This window comes from Solea senegalensis, linkage group LG10, assembly GCF_019176455.1.
Source record: "Solea senegalensis isolate Sse05_10M linkage group LG10, IFAPA_SoseM_1, whole genome shotgun sequence".
Taxonomy (NCBI): domain Eukaryota; kingdom Metazoa; phylum Chordata; class Actinopteri; order Pleuronectiformes; family Soleidae; genus Solea; species Solea senegalensis.
The window spans coordinates 2,335,438-2,359,065 of record NC_058030.1 but is presented as its reverse complement, the minus strand read 5'-3'; the positions used below and the strand labels follow the sequence as shown (position 1 = coordinate 2,359,065).

The following is a 23,628-nucleotide window of genomic DNA, read 5'->3' as shown; positions in this document are numbered from 1 at the left end:
TAAAAACAACAGCTTCAATTAAATAATCCATAATGTGTTTGTAACTTTACACTTTCAGAAGTAAAATAATTATAATAATAAATAAATATTTCGGTATTTTGCAATACACTAGAGGACGCTGCAGGACTACAGTATTTTGCCGAGCGGCCGTCCATGTTGTGTCATCCTGTGTTAATCGGAATACCCGAGGTAATAAATAAGAAGACACAAAAGAAGGCAATTAACCATTTTTTAACTTTTTAAACAACAGAACTATCTCAATATGAAAAGAAGGTCAGAATGTTCGAGACTACATATCACAGTCTAATCACAATCTGATCGTATATCTGAAATGATATCTAATTAGTATTACGTATCATCTCATCACTGTGGGATGTAATAACATAACATAAATAACACAAGTTCGAAAAGTTTGACAAACGTTATAAAACGCCGTAGAAGTAACTGAAAGATTGTCCTCTGGCGTCGATGTCTCACTCACTGGAACGTGCAGGCGTTAGTGGCCCAAAATATATTATATCTCTATCATCTGGTTGCTTTCCGGACTCTCTTAAAGAGGCCAGAGTGACCCCCCTCCTTAAAAAACCCACCCTTGACCCGTCTGAAGTAAATAACTACAGACCTGTCTCTCTACTTCCTTTTCTCTCCAAAACTCTGGAGCGCGCTATCTTTAATCAACTCTCCTCCTACCTTCACCGGAACAACCTTCTTGATCCTCTTCAGTCTGGTTTTAAAGCAGGGCACTCGACCGAAACTGCACTTCTTGCTGTCACTGAGCAACTCCACACTGCCAGGGCTGCCTCTCTCTCCTCTGTGCTCATCCTCTTGGACCTTTCTGCAGCGTTTGACACAGTTAACCACCAGATCCTGACTTCCTCCCTTCAAGAACTAGGTGTCTCAGGCTCTGCACTTACCCTACTCTCGTCCTATCTTCAAACCCGAACATACAGAGTAACCTGGAGAGGATCCGTGTCGGAACCCTGTCCTCTAGCTACTGGGGTCCCTCAGGGTTCTGTCTTGGGCCCTCTCCTCTTCTCTCTATACACCAACTCTCTTGGTTCTGTTATTCTCTCTCATGGTTTTTCCTATCACAGCTACGCCGATGACACCCAACTCATTCTCTCTTTTCCCAGCTCCAACACACAGGTAGCAGAACGGATCTCCACTTGTCTGACCGACATCTGTCAGTGGATGTCTGACCATCACCTGAAACTCAATCTCGACAAGACTGAGTTTCTTTTTCTCCAAGGAAAGGGCTCTCCCACCACAGATCTAACCATCACCCTCGACAACTCTGTGGTAACTCCTTCTCATACCGTAAGGAACCTGGGTGTGACACTTGATGACGATCTCTCCCTCACTGCCAACATTACTGCAACAGCTCGATCTTGCCATATCTTCAGAAGGATACGGCCTCTTCTAACCCAGAAGGCGGCACAGGTTCTGGTCCCGGCTCTTGTTATCTCACGCTTGGATTACTGCAACTCCCTCCTGGCTGGTCTCCCTGCGTGTGCCATACGACCTCTGCAACTCATCCAGAATGCAGCAGCTCGACTGGTCTTCAACCTACCAAAATTCTCCCACACTACACCGCTCCTCCGCTCCCTTCACTGGCTTCCTGTAGCTGCTCGCATCCGCTTCAAGACTCTAGTGCTTGCGTTCCATGCTACAAACGGATCCGGTCCAGCCTACATCCAGGACATGATCAAAACCTACACCCCAGCCCGCCCACTTCGCTCTGCGTCGGCAAACCGGCTCGCAGAACTCGAGACAGATAGAAACGTGAAAATTCTCTTGCACCATTACATACAAGAACAGTAATGGATCACTAGTGTGGACACTTCCTCGTTAGTATAGTGGTGAGTATCCCCGCCTGTCACGCGGGAGACGGGGGTTCAATTCCCCGACGGGGAGATGTTTTTTTCCCATGTTGACCAGAAAAACAAGAAATTGAGGGGTTTTCTTCGAGTCTCTTTAAAAATGTGACGTCCGCTCTCCATTCATTCTTATGGATTTTCTTTTCATGTTTATAAGTGGTTGTGTTGCATCATTTCTGAGGCTTCTTTCCCCAAAAGTGCTGGAACTGCTGTTTCATTTACAACATTTGACTAACACATTGTTATTATTACAAAAGAATAACGTAATATGATCTAAAAATCCTCACTATTGTTTGAGATACACTACCTCAAAGTCTTGACTTACTATCCCAAATTTCGACTGACTATTTGAAAACAATGGCATACTGTGTCAAAAATGACAATAACTCTAAATTACTGGCTCAAACATGTAACGTGCTATCTCAAATAATGACTAAATATCTGTAATAACTTAAGAGTGGTTAATAAGAATGACAGACACAAAAACAGACATACAAGTAACAACTCACATGCTATAGGCATTTATTCATTACTAAATTTGTGGGATTTTATTCATTGGGAATTAGGGATTCTTAAATTTGATAATGTGCTTAAGTAAAAGTTAAGATGGGTTAGTTAAGATGGTTTTAAGTTTGAAAGTGCTATATAAGAGCAATTTCTTCGAATATTTTGCTTTATTGATATAAAATAATAAGCAGATTAATTGTATATTGTTCATTGTTAGAGAACAACAAATCACATTCTCTTTACTCTCAGAGGTCAGGCTGTTTTATTTATTTATGTATTTAATTGTAAATACATAATCCTTTATTCAGATTTTTATCTCAAAACGAGATCATTCTGTTGTCGTCATCATCATCACAAGTAACGCCCCTCATAGAAACCCTCTGATTGGCCAGCAAGTGAAGCCCCGCCCCTCCCCTTGTCTTTCATGGTAAACAGTTTCTACAGCGTTTCATCACTTTTCCTGTCACGTACCGGGACGAAGGTTGTATATCGGGGTTGTTAACTTCCGTAACCTCAGACTCAGGTGAAAAACGCTACCCGGTTGCGACGGGTGTTGCATGGAATACGTGTAACGACGCCCCCATTTCCCCGCCTATAGACACACGGTGGGAGGGCAGGGACCGAGAGAAGCAGCCAAACAACGCGAGTCTTGTTATTAAAAAAAGCTCGCTGCTGCTAAGTGGAAGCTACACTTGTAAAGGAATTTTAACGACACGCTAACGCTAGCTAACTAGTTAGCTGTACGTGCAGCCGCGCGCGACGTGAAAACGAAAGGGGCGAACATTTGACTTCCCCCTCACAGACAACCCGCTGGTGCCCGCTGAGGGTTCTTCAACATGGTGACTCTGTCATCTGTCATCCGACCGCTGGCTTCCCAGCTCCATCGACAGCTCGTCAGACACGCCAGGAGTCATCGGTTAACGCCCGTCAGGAGGTGCAACCTCACGGCGTGTTCCAGCAAATATGTTCTTTCTCAGAGTGAGTACCAGCGTAAACATGGTTATATACTGAACATTTGGTGGTCAGGTGGTCAATTTTGTTGTCAATAGTGGAAAAAAAAACAAAAATAGTGGAAAAAAACGTGCGCGAGGGAGAAATGGAAAATTCGGACCGGAGTATGGTTGCTGGATTTGGATCAAACTTGTGTGTGTTGATCCTGTTGTACGTCGTTCTGCTCCCAAGTTTTTCCGTTCAAAAATCGAATCTGTCGATTATTTTCAAGATTCATTGAGTAGATAAATTAGATTAGTGGATAAATTGGATTAATTGAGTTGAACTGATTAGATTTGACCCACTATCTCTAAATAACTTACTATTTCAGGATGATGACTTTGTATCTCAAAATTCTGACGTGCCATGTCATAATAATACATATTCAAACAATTCATAATGTCCCGCATTACCGATTATGAACTTGCCATGTCAAAAATAGTGACTCACTACCTCGAATATTGAAGCTAACTCAAACATTTGACTTACAATTCCACAGAAATTACTTACTATATAACTTAACATGTCAAAATAATGACTAAATATCAGTGACATTAGATTGTTTCTGTGTCAGTATGAAAGCTACCTTGTTCTGTCATTTGTCATTGTGGTTCACATAACTTTTGTTGTTGTCTGAAAAAATGCACATGAAAGGTAAAAGGAAAACTTGGACTGGAGCAACTCCATAGCTGGATTTGGATCAAGCTTGAACTCTGTTGTGAGTCTTCTTGCTTGAGGTTTTTCCAACAAGAATCGGTTTTAATTAATATAACGATAATAAACAAATGTCCTGCGGTGCAACACGCAGTAGTGGGACAGTTTATGTTTTATGAGGCGCATGAAAAACAGATTTTAGCCCATTTAACAAAAGGTTCACCCAACGGATGACTACCTGCACCAAAGTCCATAGAGAAAACAATTTTACATCATGACATGCATGAATTGTTGTTCCACTGTTACTTAAAAAGTGTTATATTTAAATTTCTTTTGTTTGAAATCCTTCATTTTGGTTACCTAAGCAACACAAACATATCAAAAAAAGCAGTAGACCAGCCTCGCAGTAGTAGTAGTTTTTTGAGCTGAAAACACCAAAGTCCTCTATTGACTTTGGTACAAAAGAGTGAGCTATTCACAAAATGAAGTCGCAAACATATTTTTAAGTTTTAATGTTATGTTAGTTGTAAACGGGCATAGATTTTATTAGGTTAGCCTTTTGTCAAGTGGCTGAAATCTGTTTTTCACTGTCCCCTCTTGCAGCCATGTTTTCAGTGAGCTATTCTGTCTGTTCCCAGGCTTAAAACTCTCCTAATATGGATTTTCTGAAATGTCAATGGAGAAAATGAGTCATGGGGTTTCAAGTCCGGGAACTAGAGCTGTTCTAAAAATGGGCTGCAACTGTTTGTCTCCATCTCCACTGTAAATACACTTATTGAGTTTTTTTTGATTCCAGAAAAGATGTTTTGTTATTTTTCAATATTCTACAGCTTCCATCTGTGGCTTGCAAGTTTCCTTAAATTCCTGAAAATGTCCAAGAGACGCTTGAGCTTCATCTCATGAGTTGCAGCAACGTCCTCACCACCACACCCCAAAACATAATACTTGTCTCGTTCTCCATTTCCTGCCAACAACAACAACATCAGAGTCAACATTATACAAGGAAAAACTGGAGGTGGAGAAACAGCCAGGTGCAGCAGAACTGTAATGTTTAATAAGGATCAAAACATTGGCAAACATATGCGTTTTTCCAGTATGGCCTCTTCAGAAGGTTTTAGGACTTGCTTTCTTCTTAGGAACAATCTCACATGGGGAATTAAAGTCACCTAGGTTACCCAAATTACAAACATACACATTTTTCCATTTACTGTGATCTTAGTGTTGGTTCCACCCACAGACGTTTTGAGTTGAACTCTTCTCTGTGTCCAAACATATGACTGTTGACAGTTTTTTCCAGTGAAAATGTCATTTTTTTATTTACTTATAGAGTTTATTTGATCGGGGGCACTGCAAATTAACACAGTGCAACTCCAGCCTTGTTGGAGCTTGTATGTAATATTACATGTTTCTATTATAAAGTTGCAGTCATAGGACATTGTAAAATACTTAAAAACGTTTACATGTTTGTGCTGCACATTTTACTTTTCCAGTATTTGACTGAGATTGTTACCCATATTATGTTGTACTACCTTCGATTTTTTGGGATGTGTCCTATGACCTTTGTGAATTCCACTCAGACGTCATGTGTCATTTGTTTCTAACCGTAATAAACAGGATAGATACGACGCGTAAAAACTGTGTGGACCAACAGCTCATTTGAGCTGTGATGTCAAATCGATGATATTGTCAGTGGACTTTGATGTGTGGATGGATTGAGTTGTTTACAATTACAACATACGGTACACTAACAGTGCAATGTAACCCTAACCGTAACAAGAGTTTAATGTCCTTACTGAACTGCTATGAAACCAGGTTTTTTGTCTACATAGTGATTAGGGGCGGGTCAAAATATCAATTTGGTGATATGTTGTCGTCCTTCCTTGTGCAGTGTGACAATTGATACGCCAGGGCTAATGTTGGTATTTTAAATAAAATTGAAGGCGCTCTAAGATAAATAGTCCCTGCCAGTTTCACTCACGTGGAGAAAGCTACGTTAAGAGATGCTCCATCCACGTTCAATACTTACACTTTATGCACTTTTCTCTCTATGTTGTGAATAAATAGAGAAATCCTGCACTTGTTTTGTTAGACAGCTATTGCGATGTATCGCTGTATGATTGTCTTGTAATATCTTGTTATCAGTGAATTGTTGTATTGTGATATTGTTAGTACTGTGGACTAGGGCTGGGTATCGTGGCCAAATTTCAGAGAATTGGCTGGTAATGTTAGTGATTCCATCAGTTTCTTTTGTTTTGCCCCGAACGGCTTGTTGTCGGAAGCTAACGTTAGTAGTTCTGAGGTTTTAGTATTTCTACAATAACTGATCTCCGCTTGGCAGATCTTGCAAACCACTTTGGTTTTATTCAGCACTTTGTCCTGTGTTGTTTTAAATCCTTTGCCTTTGGCCTTTGTGTGTATGCGCGCTTGTGAATGTCGACCGGACATAAACACGCCGCTGCTTCATCGTGCACGAGACTACTGGGGTTCATGGGAAAAGAAATCGATTGAATCGTACCATATCGTGCTGTACCCTGTGATTCCCACCTCTAGGACTGATGGTGCGAAGATTTTGAAAACTTGAGGTGAAAGGGAGGGGATTATTGTTTCTTCTTGTACTTGCTCTTGTTTTTTGTATGTGACGACAAGAGTTTACGTCAATTCAAAGGTGTTTAAGCCCTCTGACTGTCTATTCACCAGAGTTTTGTTATTTTTGGAGTCATTGTGCATTTTCTAGTGGACGGGAACTGTGATTACTGGCATCGATTTGATATTTATACAGGAAAACAATAGTTTCATGCAAGACTGCATGTTGTTGTAAAGTAGTGTAGTGAGTAGGACCCAACACTAAATTGCCATCTTGTTTAGAAAAGGCCGTGGAAACAGAAGTTTTTCGCAGTAAACTTCTTAAAAGCTTTATGCATTTCAAAATACTGTTCTGAAATGAATGGAAAGCAGTGGCTTTAGCAAATGCAGTGTCAGCCTCTTGCTCAAGGGCACGTCTACAGGACACATGTTTGATTTAGGTTGTTTTTCATGCACTCAGGTTTGCGCTTATTAATATTCTCAGTAACAGCGGCTCATTACCGATAATGCGCAAGACACAAACTCGTTAATTCCGTACACTCTCCAGTGTAGTTGTTCGTCCCGCTGCACACTGAGCACAGGACGCAAATTAGAACAGTTTCGCGGCTGCCGGTGGACGAGCGAATGGGCACGAGTTGCTTTGCAAGCGCTTGCTGTGTTCCTGTGCAACAACAACAGAGTCAGGCGGCCAACTCCCCCAGGAGGAGCCTGTGAAGTCGGATGAAGATGAAGGTCATCTCCCAGTCAGACCTGTTCAGCTCGGCTCACAATGGAAACCTTAAGCTCTGGATGAAAGGAGAGAAAAAAACAATAGATTACGGCACTTTTCTACCCACACTAAATATTAGTTCTGTTTAGTTAAATTTGTTCGTGTTGTGGTCGATTCCATAAGTAATTCGGAAAGACAGAGTGGACGGAGGCACTGTACGTAGGGAAAGCGAGCAGAGGTTCAGGTAATTAGAAGGTACGGTCTGACTGACCACAGGTCTTGGTTCGATTCCCCTGCTGTGGAGTGGAGCTGGGGGCGTGCCAGGACATTCCGTGTGTCACTGTCAGCACAGCCGGCTCTTATTTTGTAATTTCCTTTCAGGAAAAAAAAGAGTGTAAGAGGAGTAGGAGGAAGTATGATTGCTCATTTGCTCCTTTTTTCTTTCAGTTCCTTCAAACAGCTCCAGGAAGGTGGAGTGTGTTTCTTTCTAGCTCTGTCAATGTTTCATTCTTGAAGCCGTTTTAAGGCAGTTCACTTTGTTTATTTCTTCTTTTTTTTTTTTCAAAATGGATTGTTTGAAAATGCAGAAAGCAGCAGAGCACAACATGAACAGTGGGTATCAGCATTTTCTATCCTTTTCTTGTCTGAACAGGACAGATTTAGCTTTGGTTTCCTTTACATTTGAATTTGAAATTTTTTTTTTACTTCTCTCCTCCTCTGCTCCGTCTTCTTCTTCTTCTTCTCCTCCTCCTCCCACACTTCTGTCATCATTCAGTTCATCCCATGTGGCAGGGACCCCTCGCGGTACCAGGAGGCGATCGCCAGTCCCCCATTGACATCATTCAACGGAAGAGCGTCTTTGACTCGGAGCTGAAGCCTCTGGTCCCTGATTACGACCCAGACACCTGCCAGCAAATGTGGAATAACGGTTACTCCTTCCTCGTGGAGTATGACGACACTACAGACAAGTCGAGTGAGTGCTATTGTGTCTTTCTTATAAAGTATATGTCTCGTGGTGTGTCTAATTCCAACCACAACTGCTGTAAATGTCCCTGCAGATATCTAGAAAAGCATCTACACGTGGAAGATTTAGGATTAACTCTTTCTTAACCCCAACCCCCCAACCTTAAAGAGCCATCAATCAATGCTATAAGTAAAGCTGCTGGTTTTAAAGCTACATAAAGTGCCTTGTGCGTCTCATGATTGTCCTGTGACACACTTCTCCCCTGACCTGAACAAATACTACATGGTCTGTACATGGTCTAACCCAGGCCACGCACAGAAACTCCGTTTAAAGCCTGTAACTCTTTGATATCGCTCTTATTTAGGGTAAAATGGTAGTGTTATTAAGTGTCTCTGTCACTTCACCTGTGCCACATGCTCTTGTTCGTAGTATTAAGGGCTTAGGTTGTTACTCAGAGGACAAGAACCGGTTCAGAACAGACACACGTGAATAATAAGGTCACAAAAGAAACAGGCTTTTATGTTCAGTAACATGAGGAATAAAATAATAACTGTGTATAATGTGAGCTTACACTTGGCCTTTGTTCAAAAAAATGATATTTCGAAACCACTATATTGTGTGGATAGAAACTAGTAATGTGGTGTTTAATGGAGGCAATAGAGAGTCTTTGTGTGACGGGACATTGCAGCATCTCCCTGTAACGTCTTCCGTGTGATCATTTCCTCCTTTCGAATGAAAGAAACCGCTTTAAATGCTGAAGATTACTCGACAGTTTGAGATGCAGTGTGATTTCCCCTGGAGGACGAGCGTTTCGTTCCTCTTATGGGATTCTTAACATGCCTCATTTTCTGGTGCAGCGCTGAAAGGAGGCCCCCTGCAAGACAAATTCAGGCTCTGTCAGTTCCACTTCCACTGGGGTGAGTGCAACGACTGGGGGTCAGAGCACACCGTGGACAGGAGGCTGTTCCCTGCCGAGGTATTTATCTGCGTCTCAATGTGAATACGCCAAATTAGATTAGTAGTTAAATCGTAAAGTATGGAGGTGTATAAGAAACTCATTAACGTTCTGCAAGAAGCAGAAAAGGAAACTGGTTCTGTCAGGCTTGTGGGAAGAGGAAGTAAAACTTTTCTTTTTAAATGTTGTAGCAACAAGAAAAAGTATTTGGGGAATGTTTTTTTTCTATCTACAAAGCCATCGTTATCGGGTGTTTTGTTTTGTTGGATATTATGAAATCAAGAAGATAGAGTAAAGAGATTTTCTCATATCTCTTATATAGTACATAGCGTATTATCCACTGTGTGTTGGACTTCAGCAGGAGGAGTGTTGAATATACTGTAATTGTAAGAAGTGGATTATTCTGCATTGTTGCAGTGACAGCACATAATCACTTTGCCTCATCATGTTCCAGTTGCTAGAGGTTAGTTAGATGGTTAGATGCCCACTCAAGGCTGCTTTACACATCTGCACGTCGACGTGTGGAGCCGGGGATTGAACCCACCGTCATCTGCTTGAAAGAAAAGGGCTGTTACTTTTTCCAAAAATCAAGTTTGAACAAATCTAACTATCTCTTTGAAGATATTAGGCCTGTTTTTTTTGAGTATTTTCTCGATCAATTGAGTATTTGTTTGGTCCACACAGTGTCAAAAATTGTTGAAAAATATTGATTAGTGTTTCCCAAACCTGGAAGTGATGATGTTTTATTTTATTTCTTTTGTCAAGTGGAGCAAAGACACCAGAAAATATTCACATTTAAGAAGCTGAAAAATCAAAAACCTCTCAAGCCCTAATTCAGACATTTCCCGCACACACACAAACATGATGATCTCATTTATCATTACGACTACTACGTGAGGCTGAACTCCAGTGACGCTAAAACACCTACGCTAACAGGTGAGTCAGCACGTTAGTTCCTTACTTCCTCATCTATGGTGAAGAAGCCAAAACATTTCTACACGTCACTTTTAACATAACATCGCTGTCTTATTTTTCGAGTATCACCACCTGAACTTTTTACCTCACATTTGGTGCCAAAGCATCATTAAATGTCTTACATACATTTTCTCTGCTAATATTGAATCTGCTGATTGATTTTTTTTCTTTATCTGTGCCTCACCTGTTGTTAATTATCATACCTGTTGTTGTGCACGCCCTCTGTAGTTGCCTTATACTGCCCCTGACACACCTGCTGCTGGGTGAATGTACAGGTTCAGCGCAGAGGCGGAGCCAGACACAGAACACACACACGCTGTGTGTTTGTATTGTGTGACAAAGCCACTGTATGGAAAAAGGCACATATTTGAGTGACGAGAGTGCTGTAAAAATCAGCTAACAAACGAATGAATGCCGTTTGAGTCATCTTTCACTTTGTCTGTGAACTCTTAACGTGACAAAACATCTATTTTAATGTTGTTCCATTGACTGTAACGCTCTTATATAACAAAAGGGTTTGACCCTGTGTGTGTTGTGGGAATGTGAACGCGTCATTGTTCTCATCACTCAGCAGTCTTTTTGTGCCTGTGCAGGAGGATCGAGTTACAGATCTGACCGACAAATGTCTCTTCTCTTTCGTCAGTAGCTTATGTTTTATATTCACGCATATTAATCAGCAATATCCAGTCCTATCCAGCTTTATTTCTAAGGCACTTTTAAAACACCAAAGTGCTGCGCAGAATAATAAATAAAAGACATGAAAGACACACAAGGCAATGGAATACATCCAAAAGACACAATTAAAAATAAGTTAAAAGCCATACAATAAAACTGAAATAACGTCAACAACTTAGATAGCGTCAATCGCAAATGAAAAGTGATTTAAAAACAGAGTTGGGACATTCCAACTTGGAACATTCCATGTTTAGGGGCCACAACAGGCAAAACTGGCACTGAGAGTAATATTTAACTAGAACAACCGATAGGCAATCAGTTAACCACAATATAATAAAAAAATTATATTATATATATGCTCCTCCTCTGACAGTACACTGAATACTGAAAACGCTTGGTTTGTGGATTAAAGGAAACATTTGAGAACGTCTTTAATATGTTAGCTTGAGAAACACTTACAACTTGCCGATTAATTGCAAAAATAATCTCCAGATTAATTTACAATCTAATTAAATTCCAGATTATTTCCTTGATACTATGTTTTCAATTGAAGTCTGCATTTAGACAAAATTCATCTGCTTCAAGACAAAGTGTCTGGGTCATGAGGAGACTCTTATTTTGAAAAGAGAGAGAATTTGTGGATGGTTTTGATGACAGAGGAGTCATTTGGATCAAGACAGAGGTTAATCACACACACACACACACACACTGTTAATGATGGGATGTGTGTGCGTGTTCACAGCTCCACTTAGTCCACTGGAACTCTGACAAGTATAGTCTGTTTGAGGAGGCCGTGATGGAGGACAACGGCCTGGCTGTGATCGGAGTCTTCCTGAAGGTACGCGTGCACACTCTCCAACCACACCCTCACACATCCACGCTGTCCAGACTGGCAACCTAAACATTCTACAGCCAGTTAAATGCATGCATTTTGTCACGTGCAGTGTACGTAGCTGTGTGAGGGATTTTAATCCACGCGTCTAATCCTCGTGTAGGTGGGAAAGAGACACGAGGGGCTGCAGAAACTGGTCGATGCTCTGCCTGCGATCAGACACAAGGTGAGTCCACGTTCACACGTGCTAGTTAACGTCCTGTCTAAATGATGTCATTCTTAAAGAACATTTTGTCAAATTTGGGTAACTTATGTCGCACTCTGTAGGAAAGCATAGTGGAGTTTACCAGGTTCGACGCAGCCTGCCTGTTACCGAGCAACATCGACGACTACTGGGCGTACCACGGCTCTCTGACCACACCTCCTCTCACTGAGTCTGTTTCCTGGATCGTTATGAAGCAGCCCATTGAAGTCAGCCATGATCAGGTGTGTGTGTGTGTGTTTCCTTGCATTTGTATCTTTGTGGGGACATTTTGTCTAGTCCTCAAATCTTTAAAGGGCCTTTGGGGGGTTAAGGGAATGCATTATGTCTATGATGTGTCCTCATTAAGATATATATATATGTATATGTATATATATATGTATATATATATATGTATATATATATATATAAAAAAAAATCACATTTGACCGTGTGTGTTTTAACCAAGCATTCACACAATGACATTAATCATTGTCCAGTTTTTCTAGTTTTGTCTCAAACGTGTCGTTATGAAGTTAAGAACAATTACACAGTGTAACGTGATAGAATAATGACATCATCCACATTTATATTTATATTTACCAAGTCTCTCACAGGTTTTTTCCTCTTTGCCTCTGGGATGGGAGGGTTAATGGGAAAAATAATGAGTTACTATAATGTGTTTTATTCCATATCATAAACAATATATGACACCATCTTACCCATAAAACAGGAACCACTTGCACCACAGTATTGCATTGATTTTTATATAAACATCCTCCGTATCTGCAGCTCTTTTGTCAGCTGCAGAATGCTGTTTTGCGCCAAAAAAAAAAAAAAAGGTCTCACATGTGTCAGGTGGTCAGAAATATGAACTCTGATGTTGCTCTGTGCCTGTTGGATGTGTCCAACAACAACAGTTTTTTGTATATGAGACTTTCTGGGAGCAGATTTTGTTCTTCTGTCACCTCGCAGCAACAAGGTCACCACTTCAAATCCTGGTTTCCCTTCTGTTTCCCTTCTACTTGGTTTTCACACCTAATCGTCACACCTCGTCACAATCGTCACACCTAAACTGAGTGATTCAGTTGTGGGTTGCAACATTCAGCCGGTGGAATCCTATCGTTTTATGTGAACATACGACACTTACGCTGCAACAATAGTCTCAGCCGTTTCTCCCCAGCTATCGTTCTACACACACGCACGTATGTACTGGTTGTGTTTACCCACAATGCCCCGCGTTGTAGTCCGCTTCCTGCATTTGGTTCGCTTGAAGCGAACCGAGACCTACTGTATGTTTTCAGGCGGATGGTGGTGGATTAGAGCTCTGTTACACGCTCACTTCTCCCCAAAACAACCAGACTTTCCAAGCAAACGGACTGGGATTCGATTTATCTCCCTGTGTTCTCTCCCGGTTCTCCGGGTTCCTCCCACAGTCCAAGGTTAAATCAGGAGTTCCCTGAAAGTTTTTCTCATTTAACCCTTAAAAATTCTCATGAAATTCACTGCATAAAATGGCCTCTATGCAGAAGTACAATTGGATTTTAATGTAGTTAACAGGTTACTCTCTAATTATTCTTTACCTGGTGCAGGATCTTTTTGTTGAGATAAACTGACAAAGTGAGTGTCGCTGTGAATTGTTTTGTCTCTGTGATTGTTTGGTTGACTGTCCACTGTTTAATGTGTGTGTTTTTGTGTTTTTGTCTCATTGCCATGACTTTCCCACTATGTGACACAACCTGAATCTTGTTGTTTTGTATGTAAATGATCAGTGAACCTTGTCCGATGTTGTTCTGCTGCCTCCAAGTGGCCAAAAGGAACTAGTGCAGCTTTGGTTTGACCTAAACTTGTTAGAACTTTGAGGTGAAAGTTAATCCTCTTAAGTAGGACTGTCCTCCTCAGGTAAAGGTGTGTCTAACCTTTTTCTTTTTAATAGTCAGGCAGACTGGCATGACAACATTTTTGCGTCATGACCTGCAAGTTACAGGCGTGAGGATCAAGTGAATTCATCTTTTAAACGTTCTCTCTCTTTTTCTTTTTTTTTTCTCTCCCCCACCCTCAGCTGGCGGTGTTCCGGAGCCTCCTGTTCACCTCGGCAGAGGAGGAGGTGCAGAAGAGCATGGTGAATAACTTCCGCGTGCAGCAGCCTCTGCGGGGCCGCACTGTCCGCTCCTCCTTCTCACCCTTCCTGCAGGAGGCGCCGTCGGCTGAGGACAAGCACAGCCACTGATGCTGCTGGACAGAGTACACACACACACACACGATCCTGTGTCTTTAATCTATTATTTTTAATTGTTTTAAAAAGTCTGGCATCATACAATGAACTGCAGTTACACATGATGCTGTAAAAAAAACGGTTACTGGATACATTTTACATTTTATCAGGGTTACTGTGCACGAGTTTGTACCTTCAGAGAGCAGAGAGCGAGCTGGTCGTTAAATCGTCAGCACAGTCCGCTCTGACTTGTCTCGCTCGTGATGAATGTTTCTCTCCATGTAAGGATTTTGGAGGTGCTGTCTGTTTACACGACAGACCAGGACCGGAGTTTACTGCCTTATGTCTCTTCACTTGTTACTTACGTAATATCCGCGACCTTTAATGGTTTTTAAATTCCTTATTCTTGCTTGTTCTTGGGTTTTATCCTGGATTGTGTCGTCGTATGCGTCCATATCATGCATACATTATGTGTTCTCTACATCTGTTATAAAGAGATTATACTGTAGTGTGTACAGTACGTCTGATATTCAGAATTTCTACCGCGTAATACTGTCTCAATTCATGGGCTGCACCCTTCAGAGGCGCCGTCACACCAGATCCAATTACATTTTTAATTGAGACGCAGCTTTGGAAACAGAGCCTTGTGTCAAATAAGTGACTTGCAGTAAATGCACAAACATGCCAGGCTGCTGTAGCACATGTACTTAATACTTAATAATTACAACAATAATACTAATAATGATCTGATCTCGTGAGTACTGTAACCACACAGTGCCTTAAACGCTCTCGGTGCGACTCACTGCTGCTGCACAGTGCAATCAAAACCACACCAGCTTCAGCCAAACTGTGGCTCAACTGCAGTCGCTTGATTTCTCACCGAGATTCGCGTTTCTCTTCCTCTGAATGAAGTAAATGGACTCGGTCAAGCAGATCCTACAGAGAACTCTGCTCTGGAACTGAGAGATGATGCAAATTCACCACTACACTTCTATATATCGACCAACAGATGTGTCAGTTTCCTTTCTTTTTTATTTCCTTTGTTTCTATTTTGTGGCAGAAGAATAATCAAAGCAACACAATCCCATTGCACTGTTATGGGGTTGATAATATATTATTATTATTATTATTAGACTTTAACAGGTCTAAGCTGCTTCTACTTTGAGATATTATTTTAAACGATGCAGTGATGCACAAGTGATACTAGCAAGAATAATTGTGTTGGACAAATACTGTATATTAATGCTGTGTATATACATATATAAATAACCGACTGTCCGGGTACTACTACATGATGTTATATTGGCTTTGACTATTTCACCTATGTAAAGGGATAGTTCAGGTTTTTTAAGGTGATTTTATGAGGTGTTAACACAGTTTGGACATAATAAAATCCCCACCATCTTATAGGCTTCAATATCTTAATAGGTTCACCACTTGGACTGGAACCTTTAGCTCACAGCAAACAGGAGGAGTTGCTGCTTCACCTGCCGCCTCCATCTGTAAACTCAGATTTACCTCACTCACACAAACTCTGCAAAGAAGATTTTCTCTTTGATTGATTTTGGTTCTCAAATTGATTCACTTTGCAGTCAGAAAATACAGCCGTGTAACATCGAGATACAGCAAATTATATATAAAAGATATTTACAGTTTAAATACATTTTATTAAGTCCGTGTTAAGTGGCTGGAAGTAGGTTTTTATGTGTGTTGTTTTATGTGTTCATGGTGTACTCGTAGTTGTAGTCGGAATATCTAAAGTTCCAACTGGAATGCCTCCAACTTGGAAAGTCAAGATAAAATACAGACAAGATAAAAGGAGAAAAGAAAAACCCACACACTCTCTTAAGTGTGTGTTGTCTGTCTTTCCCTTTTAATGATGCACTTTGATTTACTGCAACAATTCAACGCTGCAGCAAATCACCGCCAAAACACAAAAGCAGTGGCGAGGATTTTGTCACGAAGCAAACTCGTGTAATCTTGCATCATCTCAGGAAGTCGGGAAAGCTTCACGCGAGAGAGAGAGAGAGAGGAAGCAGAGAAGACAGGTTTTTTAATTTGAGCGATGAGAGGACACGGTCGTCTTCACAGTTCCTGTGTAACCATGCAAATGTGCTACACAGACAAAGTGGGTATATGTAGAGAGACACTCGCTGATGTTAATCTACTGTGACGGCTGCAGACCTGTTAGACACACACTGAAGAGGCCACAGGAGGACGTGGAGTGCAGGGAAAGACTGTAGTGGGTGCAAACACTATGTGGAATGTGTGTGTGTGTTTGTTAGTAGTTCAGAAAGTGTGGTTGTATAAGTACTGAAGGAGCGTGTCCGTGCAAAGCACACAGATGCTCACTCTCACTGAGAACAAGCCTCAACACAAGGAAAACCGCATTTTAGTCACGTAACCAAAGCTTCACCGAAGAACATCTTCACCTGCTTCAATCACTGATATCTTAAGAACGTGTTTACGTCTTAATTTCACATTTTCTGTCTGGAAACCAGAGTTTGTGTCAATCCTGCGCCAAATCCCATAGAGAAAATCACCGATTTTACATCACAGCTCACAAGAGCTCTCAATCCACTTCTTCCACCTTCAGTAAGTTTGAACGTGTCGTTTCGTGGCTTCTGTGTTTGAAATCCGTCACTCAGATTGACCTGAATGACACAAGTGTACATGTTATAAGATGAGAATTTGTTTTCCCATGTTAGGGTTAGGTTTTCATGTCTTTGCACTCAAAATACCTGAACTATCCCTTTTCACGGAATGTCGTGTGGTCGCTATGTGGTATGTATGACACTAACGCGGAGATAAGGGACCCACTGTTGCGTTCATCTTGTTCGACTTTATTTTATTGAGTGATTCATGCCTTGATTGGTGTCTTGTGGTCTTTTACTTTTTTTTTCTTTTTTAAATGAAAATGCAATTCATGTCCGTTCTGTTGAAAACGGCCTCCTCCCCTCCCCCCCTTGTCGTTCAGCATCGCCTCCAGCCTTCTTCCAAAAGTGTTAGTGAATGTTGTTGTTTTCCTTCCTCGCCGCGTTTTGCCTTCTGTGGCTCAGCGTGATGTTTTAGCAGGTGCACGCGATGTTCGCTGCACGCGGGAACGCGCGCGGCGCCGCTTATTGGAGGAGTTTATTTGTGCAGCGGGCAGCCGACATTCCTGTGCCCTGCAGAGTCCGAGAGGCCCCCGTCTCCTCCCAACATGCTTTGCTCCACCTGCATGGGACCCAACGTTCGGCCGATGGACCAGGAAGTGTTTTCTTTCCCCAGAAACCCCCTGTTGTTTGGGGTGGTGGTGGTGGTGGTGGTGGGGGGTCACATGATATACATGTAAAAACAACTGACGGTCATAGATGTATAGCAATAATAATACGTTATATAGCAATAAAGTATCATGTGTTGGTAAAAGAATGTCTGTGTGTTTGTTTTTTGTAACAGGTAGGAGTCGTTTTGTTTAATACTACGAAGCAGGGTTCCCACAGGTCCTTGAAATCCTTGAAAGGACCTTAAAGGTTTTAGAAAATCACCCTAAATAGACAAAAGAAGGTTACGTTGATTTGATATTTAGGTAAATGTCTCCCTTGTCTGTTACAACGCCACCTACTGGGTGAAACGGGACAGTCTCAAGGATTCCCATGAGTCCTTGAAATCCTTGAATCTTCCCTCAAAGCCTTTGAAAGTTTTTGAAATTGCCCTAATAGACACGGGTCATTGAAAGTGCTTGAATTCTGTGCAAGAAAGAGGTTAAGTTGATATTTAGGTCAATGTCTCCCTTGTTTGTTACGACGCCACCTACTGTTTCGTGCCCTGCATTGCTTCGGTGCAGAACAATGAGCGAGTGCAGTCAAGCAAGAGAGTGTAAATGACGACGTGAGGATGTCTGGGAAATAAAAATCCCAAGAAAATGACAACAATCACTTGTCCAGATGCAGAGCGCGCTGCAAATCAATAAAAGTGGACGCCATGGGTGAGGATTTGGTCCTTGGATTTGAGGGAATTGGTCCTGGAAAGTCCTTAAATTTGTTGTCAACTTTTTTGTCTTGGAGATTAAAGTTTGTTAAAAACAAACAAAACAAAACAAAACAAAACAAAACGTTACGCACCAATCAGAATTGAACTAAATCAAAAAAGATGACAGGTATGAAACACTACTTGGAGATTTGGACAAACAGCAGATGTCAAATCTGATCCAACCACACACATTCAGCTGATTTTGTTTTTAATACTAGTCCTAGTATTAATACTTAATACTCCCAAAGTACTTTAATACTTTGGGATCTCATAGAAACTTGTGGGATTTCACTTCGTCATAGTTTTCACTTTGACAAGAAAGATGATTTTCCTGTGATTTCCCTGAAAATAGCGAGTCGTCTTTGGACTTGAAGTTTGTGGGTTCTGTTCCCGGCTCTGCTAGTCTACATGCCGACATGTCCTTGGGCAAGACACTTAACCCCATGTTGCTCTTGACGACTGAGCCGCCACCATGTGATGATAATGATAGAAAATGTGCCGTGTGAATGGGTGTGAAGCCTTAATTGGTCACCAAGACTGTAAAAGTGTTATAGAAATACAAATAACTGTTGTTTTTTTCAGCTTCTTCCCCCGCTCTAAATCGATATCCCACCCTCACCACACCGATGCCTTTGAAGCCCCTGAGGGGAGGTGTGGTGGCCCCCACCCGGACGCCTGGGGCCCTTGGGGGGTGCTGCTGTTCAAACACTCTTTCATACACTGCGTATGTACCCTCTAGGGAGCGTGTGATTTGGGTCCCCACCTGACTCAAACTAAGACAGAGAGAGGGAGGGAGAGGGAGAGAGAGGGAGAGAGAGAGAGACCTGGGGCCTGAAGCCGACCTCTGTGTGTGTTTATTGTGCTTGGCTGCAGGGGAGAGAGGCCTGAATTTACAGGGACACACCTGTCAGTTCCCTTTATTGTATGAGCGAGAACAGAGTGAAGAAACGCTTTCAACTGTCATCTGTGTGTGTGTGTGTGTCTGAACGCACACACACACACACACAACAGTGAGGAATCTCTGAATGAAGTGGGACTTTACAGCACATAACACACACTGTTATGATATTTATTGATTTGGTACGCGACGGCGGACGGATGGCCGTCTTCCTGTATTCTTGAAAATGTTGTCAAATGTGGCCTGTCCTCCAGGAAATAGAAACAAACACTTCTATAATGCGTGTCACTTCAAAAGCGCAGTATTTTCTCAGGTGGTACTTGATATAAGAAGTTTCGAGAACCCTTGGTGGTCGAGGAGGTTATTACGGTGAAGATCGGACTTTGAGTTATTCCGAGTGTTAGGTGTTGAAAATCCAAAAGCCTTCTCATCAAGTTCAGTTCAAATGTCTGGAATAACAACAACAACTTGTCCAAAGAATTAAAATTATGACTTTGGATTATAAATTAAAAAAAAAAAATTTCCTGTATGGTTTTGTAGATAAACACATGCACACAGTTTAATCCGGCTAAGGCCATAGTCTGACTAAGACAGGCAATCGGACAACTTGCCGAGTCCGAGTATACATGTACGTCTGACTCCGCCTCCGTAGGTGACGCTGGAGTACATGTGCCACTTCAGTCTGACTATACATGCAGGACTAATCGGACTAAGAATCGCATTATCGAGTTATGTTAGTCCAATTAAGACTAGCCCTGTTTTAGTCGGACTAATGTGTTTAAATGACATTAAGCAAACTAAATTATTGTCTTAGTCTGACTAAAATCAGACTTTTAACATGCATGTAAACGTACCAAGTGACTGAGGCGACCAATTCCAACAGTGGTGAGTTAAAAAAAAAAATCTCAATGTCCTGCTGTCCATATACATAGTCAATAATAGACAAAAAGGTGCATTTCACCAGTTTCTGAAAGAGGCAAGACTTGTTTTCTAGAGTAAAAACCTAAAGACAGATGAATGTGCTCCTTAAAAGATGAATTAAAGTTCATAAATTAATAACTTACCCTCTTTTAATCTAGCTGGACACTGTATAAAAGCCAACAATGCTTTGGTTTGTGCCTCAGAACAGCTTTGTTCTGTAATCTTCGTCTGAACTGATGTAAATTTTGTGTCCGTGAATCAGAGACATGAAAAGACTGAAGCAGCTTCTAATTAGAGACTCCCGTCTTCCTGTCGTTCCTTCTGTTCCCTGTTTGAGGTGAAGAGTTTCAGGTCAACAGGCCACAATCCTTCCCCCGTTTTCTATAAAGGCAGACATATAAACACGGGACATACAATGAGAGGCCCTTCTACGTCTGAACTCCAGGCCAGCAGCTCTTCCTCTTCGTCTTCCTCCACTTTTACTCATCTTTGTGTTTGTATGTTGTAGGATTGAGATATTTCAGACAAAGGACTTCCATCCATGGGAATCCTGTTTGTATTTCAGTGCCAGTCTGAACCGGTTTGCTGTGGATGAGGCTGCATAAGCTGTTCTTATGTCCAGTGTTGTACAAACACAACAGAGACATCTTATATATACTGAAGGAAAACACATGTACAAATGTTTGAACAATGCATGGAAGAAGAGTTGTTTTACAGTTTGTTCAAATTCTTCAAACATCAGCTCCAACGACTGAAGCAAAACAAAGCAAATTCCGCACCTTCGTCGCCTAAATCATCTAAATGGACATTTGTGCAACCTTGACCTCGACCTCGAAGTTCTTCTCTGAGCTCAAGTGAATGTTGCAACAGACGGAACTGTTGTTTTGGGAAATTTCAGCTTCCTACAGCGACTAGAACACATCGCAGGTGTAGTCCGGGGGCCAAGAGGAAGGGAATTGTGCTTGAAACAGCAGGGTTGCTGGTTCATATCCTGGAAAACGGTCAAGGGCTGCCGCTCCTGTGTCTGGTTTGTGGGTTCACGACTTCTGTAAATCACTTTGGATAAAAGCATCTGCCTCATGACTCAATGTCAAAGTGGAATGATACAGGATTTTCAGAGTCATTGTGTTGGTTATATGCGTTATTGTGGGGAGATTGGGGGATGTCTCCACTGCCCCCTACTGTCTGTTAGTAGAATATTATTTCATTCCAAAATTCCATTTTCCATTTGTAGCACTACTTGACGTTCTCCATTACTTCACATTTCCTCCTCAATGTGGGCAGGGTTGTCATAGCACGGCTGCACGGAACTGTCGGGAAAATATGTACTCCAAAACTGTAGGGGGAGCTCCGTAGTTCGGCTTTTCCACATTTCTTTGATTAAAACCGTTCTGCCAGTGTGTGCAGTTCCAGAATGGTACGCCGCGGTCGACCCTCCTACTGCTTCTTGCACAGCTGCTTGTTGTTCAGTGTCCCTTTGTTGTTTGAATATTCGATGATTTCAGTGGTCGAGCCTTGAGAACGCTCCCTGGGAAAAGAATCCCAAATGTTACCACAGCTGCGAGGACGAAGACCTCTCCCACACCCACATCACACAGTCTTCCTCTAACATCATAATCATCACTCTGCCAGACAGGGGTGGTCACGTGATCAGCTGGAATTATATCATCATTTATTTGTTTGTTTGTGTGATGTGTGGTCAGCGAAAATTATAATTATATTCAAAAATCGCAATGTGCCAGATTGGTGGAAATCCTACTAGTAATCCTAATCCTAGTACTCACGTGCTCCTATAGACACAAAAGTGTGGGATGATATAATTACTCAATCATGGTGAATTTCCCATTGTCGGAGAAAATCAGGAATGGACTGAAAAAGACTGAAAAACTATATTCTCTTTTAAATCCATTAAAAAATGTCTGGCACTCTGTGCATATATTATATTTATTTATGAATACGCTTTAAAGCTCCCTGTATTTGTTGTTAGTGTTGGTTGCCAGCGCTGCACCATGTGCTGCAGCTCTGAGTTTATTTTGGTCACCACGTGTTGCCTTTACAAGGCAAAGCTGGGACTCTGCATACTTTAATACACATTATTCTCTGACACTCCTAAAATAACCGATAACAGAGCTTCCCAAACTTCACAGGTATGAAGACAGAGGACAAAAATAACTGGGCAGCAGGTTCGAGGCCTCTGCCCCGATCATGTAACACAACATTGAAGTTAACATGGTTTATTGAAATTCAATTATACAATATTTTCCCTTTAACTACTGAATGGTCTCAATATGAATGAATGAATGAATTGATTAATTAATTCATTGTTTACCTTATCTTCCACATGAGGGTTTTTATTGTCCACTTAACATCTGTATGATTATGAACTGTGGACAAAAACTATCATGCTATGCTATATTATGCTATGTTGTGTTGTTGTTCTATATTGTGTCATATAATGTTATTTTATGCTATGTTATGCCATATTGTGCTATGTCGTGTTATGCTATGTTGTGTTTTCATGCTATGTCGTATAATGTTATTTTATGTTTTGCCACACTCAGTTATGCTATATTGCGTTATGCTATGTTGTGTTGTTATGCTATTTTATTTTGTCATATTATGCTGTGCTATGTTACGTCATGTTACTGTATGTTATGCTATGCTATGCTATGCTATGCTATGTTATGTCATGTTACTGTATGTTATGCTATGCTATGCTATGTTGTGTTACGCTATGCTATGTTATTTAGTGGCATTTTGTGTTGTTAAGTTGTGCTATGTTATTTAATGGTATTTTGTGTTGTGCTATGTTATTTCATGGTATTTTGTGTTGTGCTATGTTATTTCATGGTATTTTGTGTTGTCAAGTTGTGCTATGTTATTTAGTGGTATTTTGTGTTGTTTTGTGCTATGTTATTTAATGGTATTTTGTGTTGTGCTATGTTATTTCATGGTATTTTGTGTTACCAAGTTGTGCTATGTTATTTAATTGTATTTTGTGTTGTACTATGTTATTTCATGGTATTTTGTGTTGTTAAGTTGTGCTATGTTATTTCATGTTATGCTATGTTGTGTTATGCTATGCTACCAGAGCAAAGTACCAAATCCATCATTGCTCATTGTTAATTGGACACTTTACAATTTATTCAACACATTTCAAAATCCTAGAGATTCTATGTCACTTAATTGGAGTTTCCATGTGATTTGATTTTACCTCATTGTATGTGTCTGAGAAATTGCTGAGATGTGGTCAGTAATCCTTCGCCTCCCACTGTGACTGGGAAAAAAAACATTCCCACGTAGTGTATGATGAGGAACCTGTGGGAGCTGTTGCACAGGTTTAGTAAGACAGACAGACAGGCAGATTTAGATAAACCATGGTCCACATGCACAGACTAAAGTGCATGTATGTTTCTCCATCTGTGGTTCGACCTGAGACCAAGGTCTTGCATTTTTCAGGCTTTGTGCAGATGAGGAGAAACAATATCAGGACGCACCTTGAGGCTTCGGGATTTGGAAGACCGTGTCCAGCTTGTCTGGGAACAGGAAATTGTCTGTCTGGACGGGCAGTGGGTGGTGGGGACCGGGGGGGGCTTTCAAACAACACTTGTTCAGAGTGGA

The 23,628-nt window shown here is 41.3% G+C and overlaps 1 protein-coding gene and 1 non-coding gene across 4 annotated transcripts in view; both read left to right on the top strand.

The window, feature by feature from the left end:
• The first annotated feature begins 1,842 nt into the window (after positions 1-1,842).
• trnad-guc lies at positions 1,843-1,914 on the top strand. Its single transcript has one exon. It is a non-coding gene; the product is annotated as a tRNA-Asp (tRNA).
• A 910-nt stretch (positions 1,915-2,824) lies between these two features.
• Positions 2,825-23,628, top strand: part of ca5a (carbonic anhydrase Va) — a 28,063-nt gene continuing 7,259 nt past the window's right edge. The window contains exons 1-7 of one of the 3 annotated variants that reach the window (XM_044035562.1): positions 2,825-3,362; positions 8,096-8,293; positions 9,142-9,260; positions 11,632-11,727; positions 11,885-11,947; positions 12,049-12,207; positions 14,025-14,219. In XM_044035562.1, coding sequence (XP_043891497.1) covers positions 3,221-3,362; positions 8,096-8,293; positions 9,142-9,260; positions 11,632-11,727; positions 11,885-11,947; positions 12,049-12,207; positions 14,025-14,192 — 945 coding nt within the window. In that variant the 5' untranslated portion in view covers positions 2,825-3,220 and the 3' untranslated portion in view covers positions 14,193-14,219. Of the gene's footprint in view, positions 3,363-7,162; positions 7,933-8,095; positions 8,294-9,141; positions 9,261-11,631; positions 11,728-11,884; positions 11,948-12,048; positions 12,208-14,024; positions 17,589-23,628 lie in introns of those variants that run through there. The other 2 variants (XM_044035561.1, XM_044035563.1) reach the window with 2 other exon arrangements.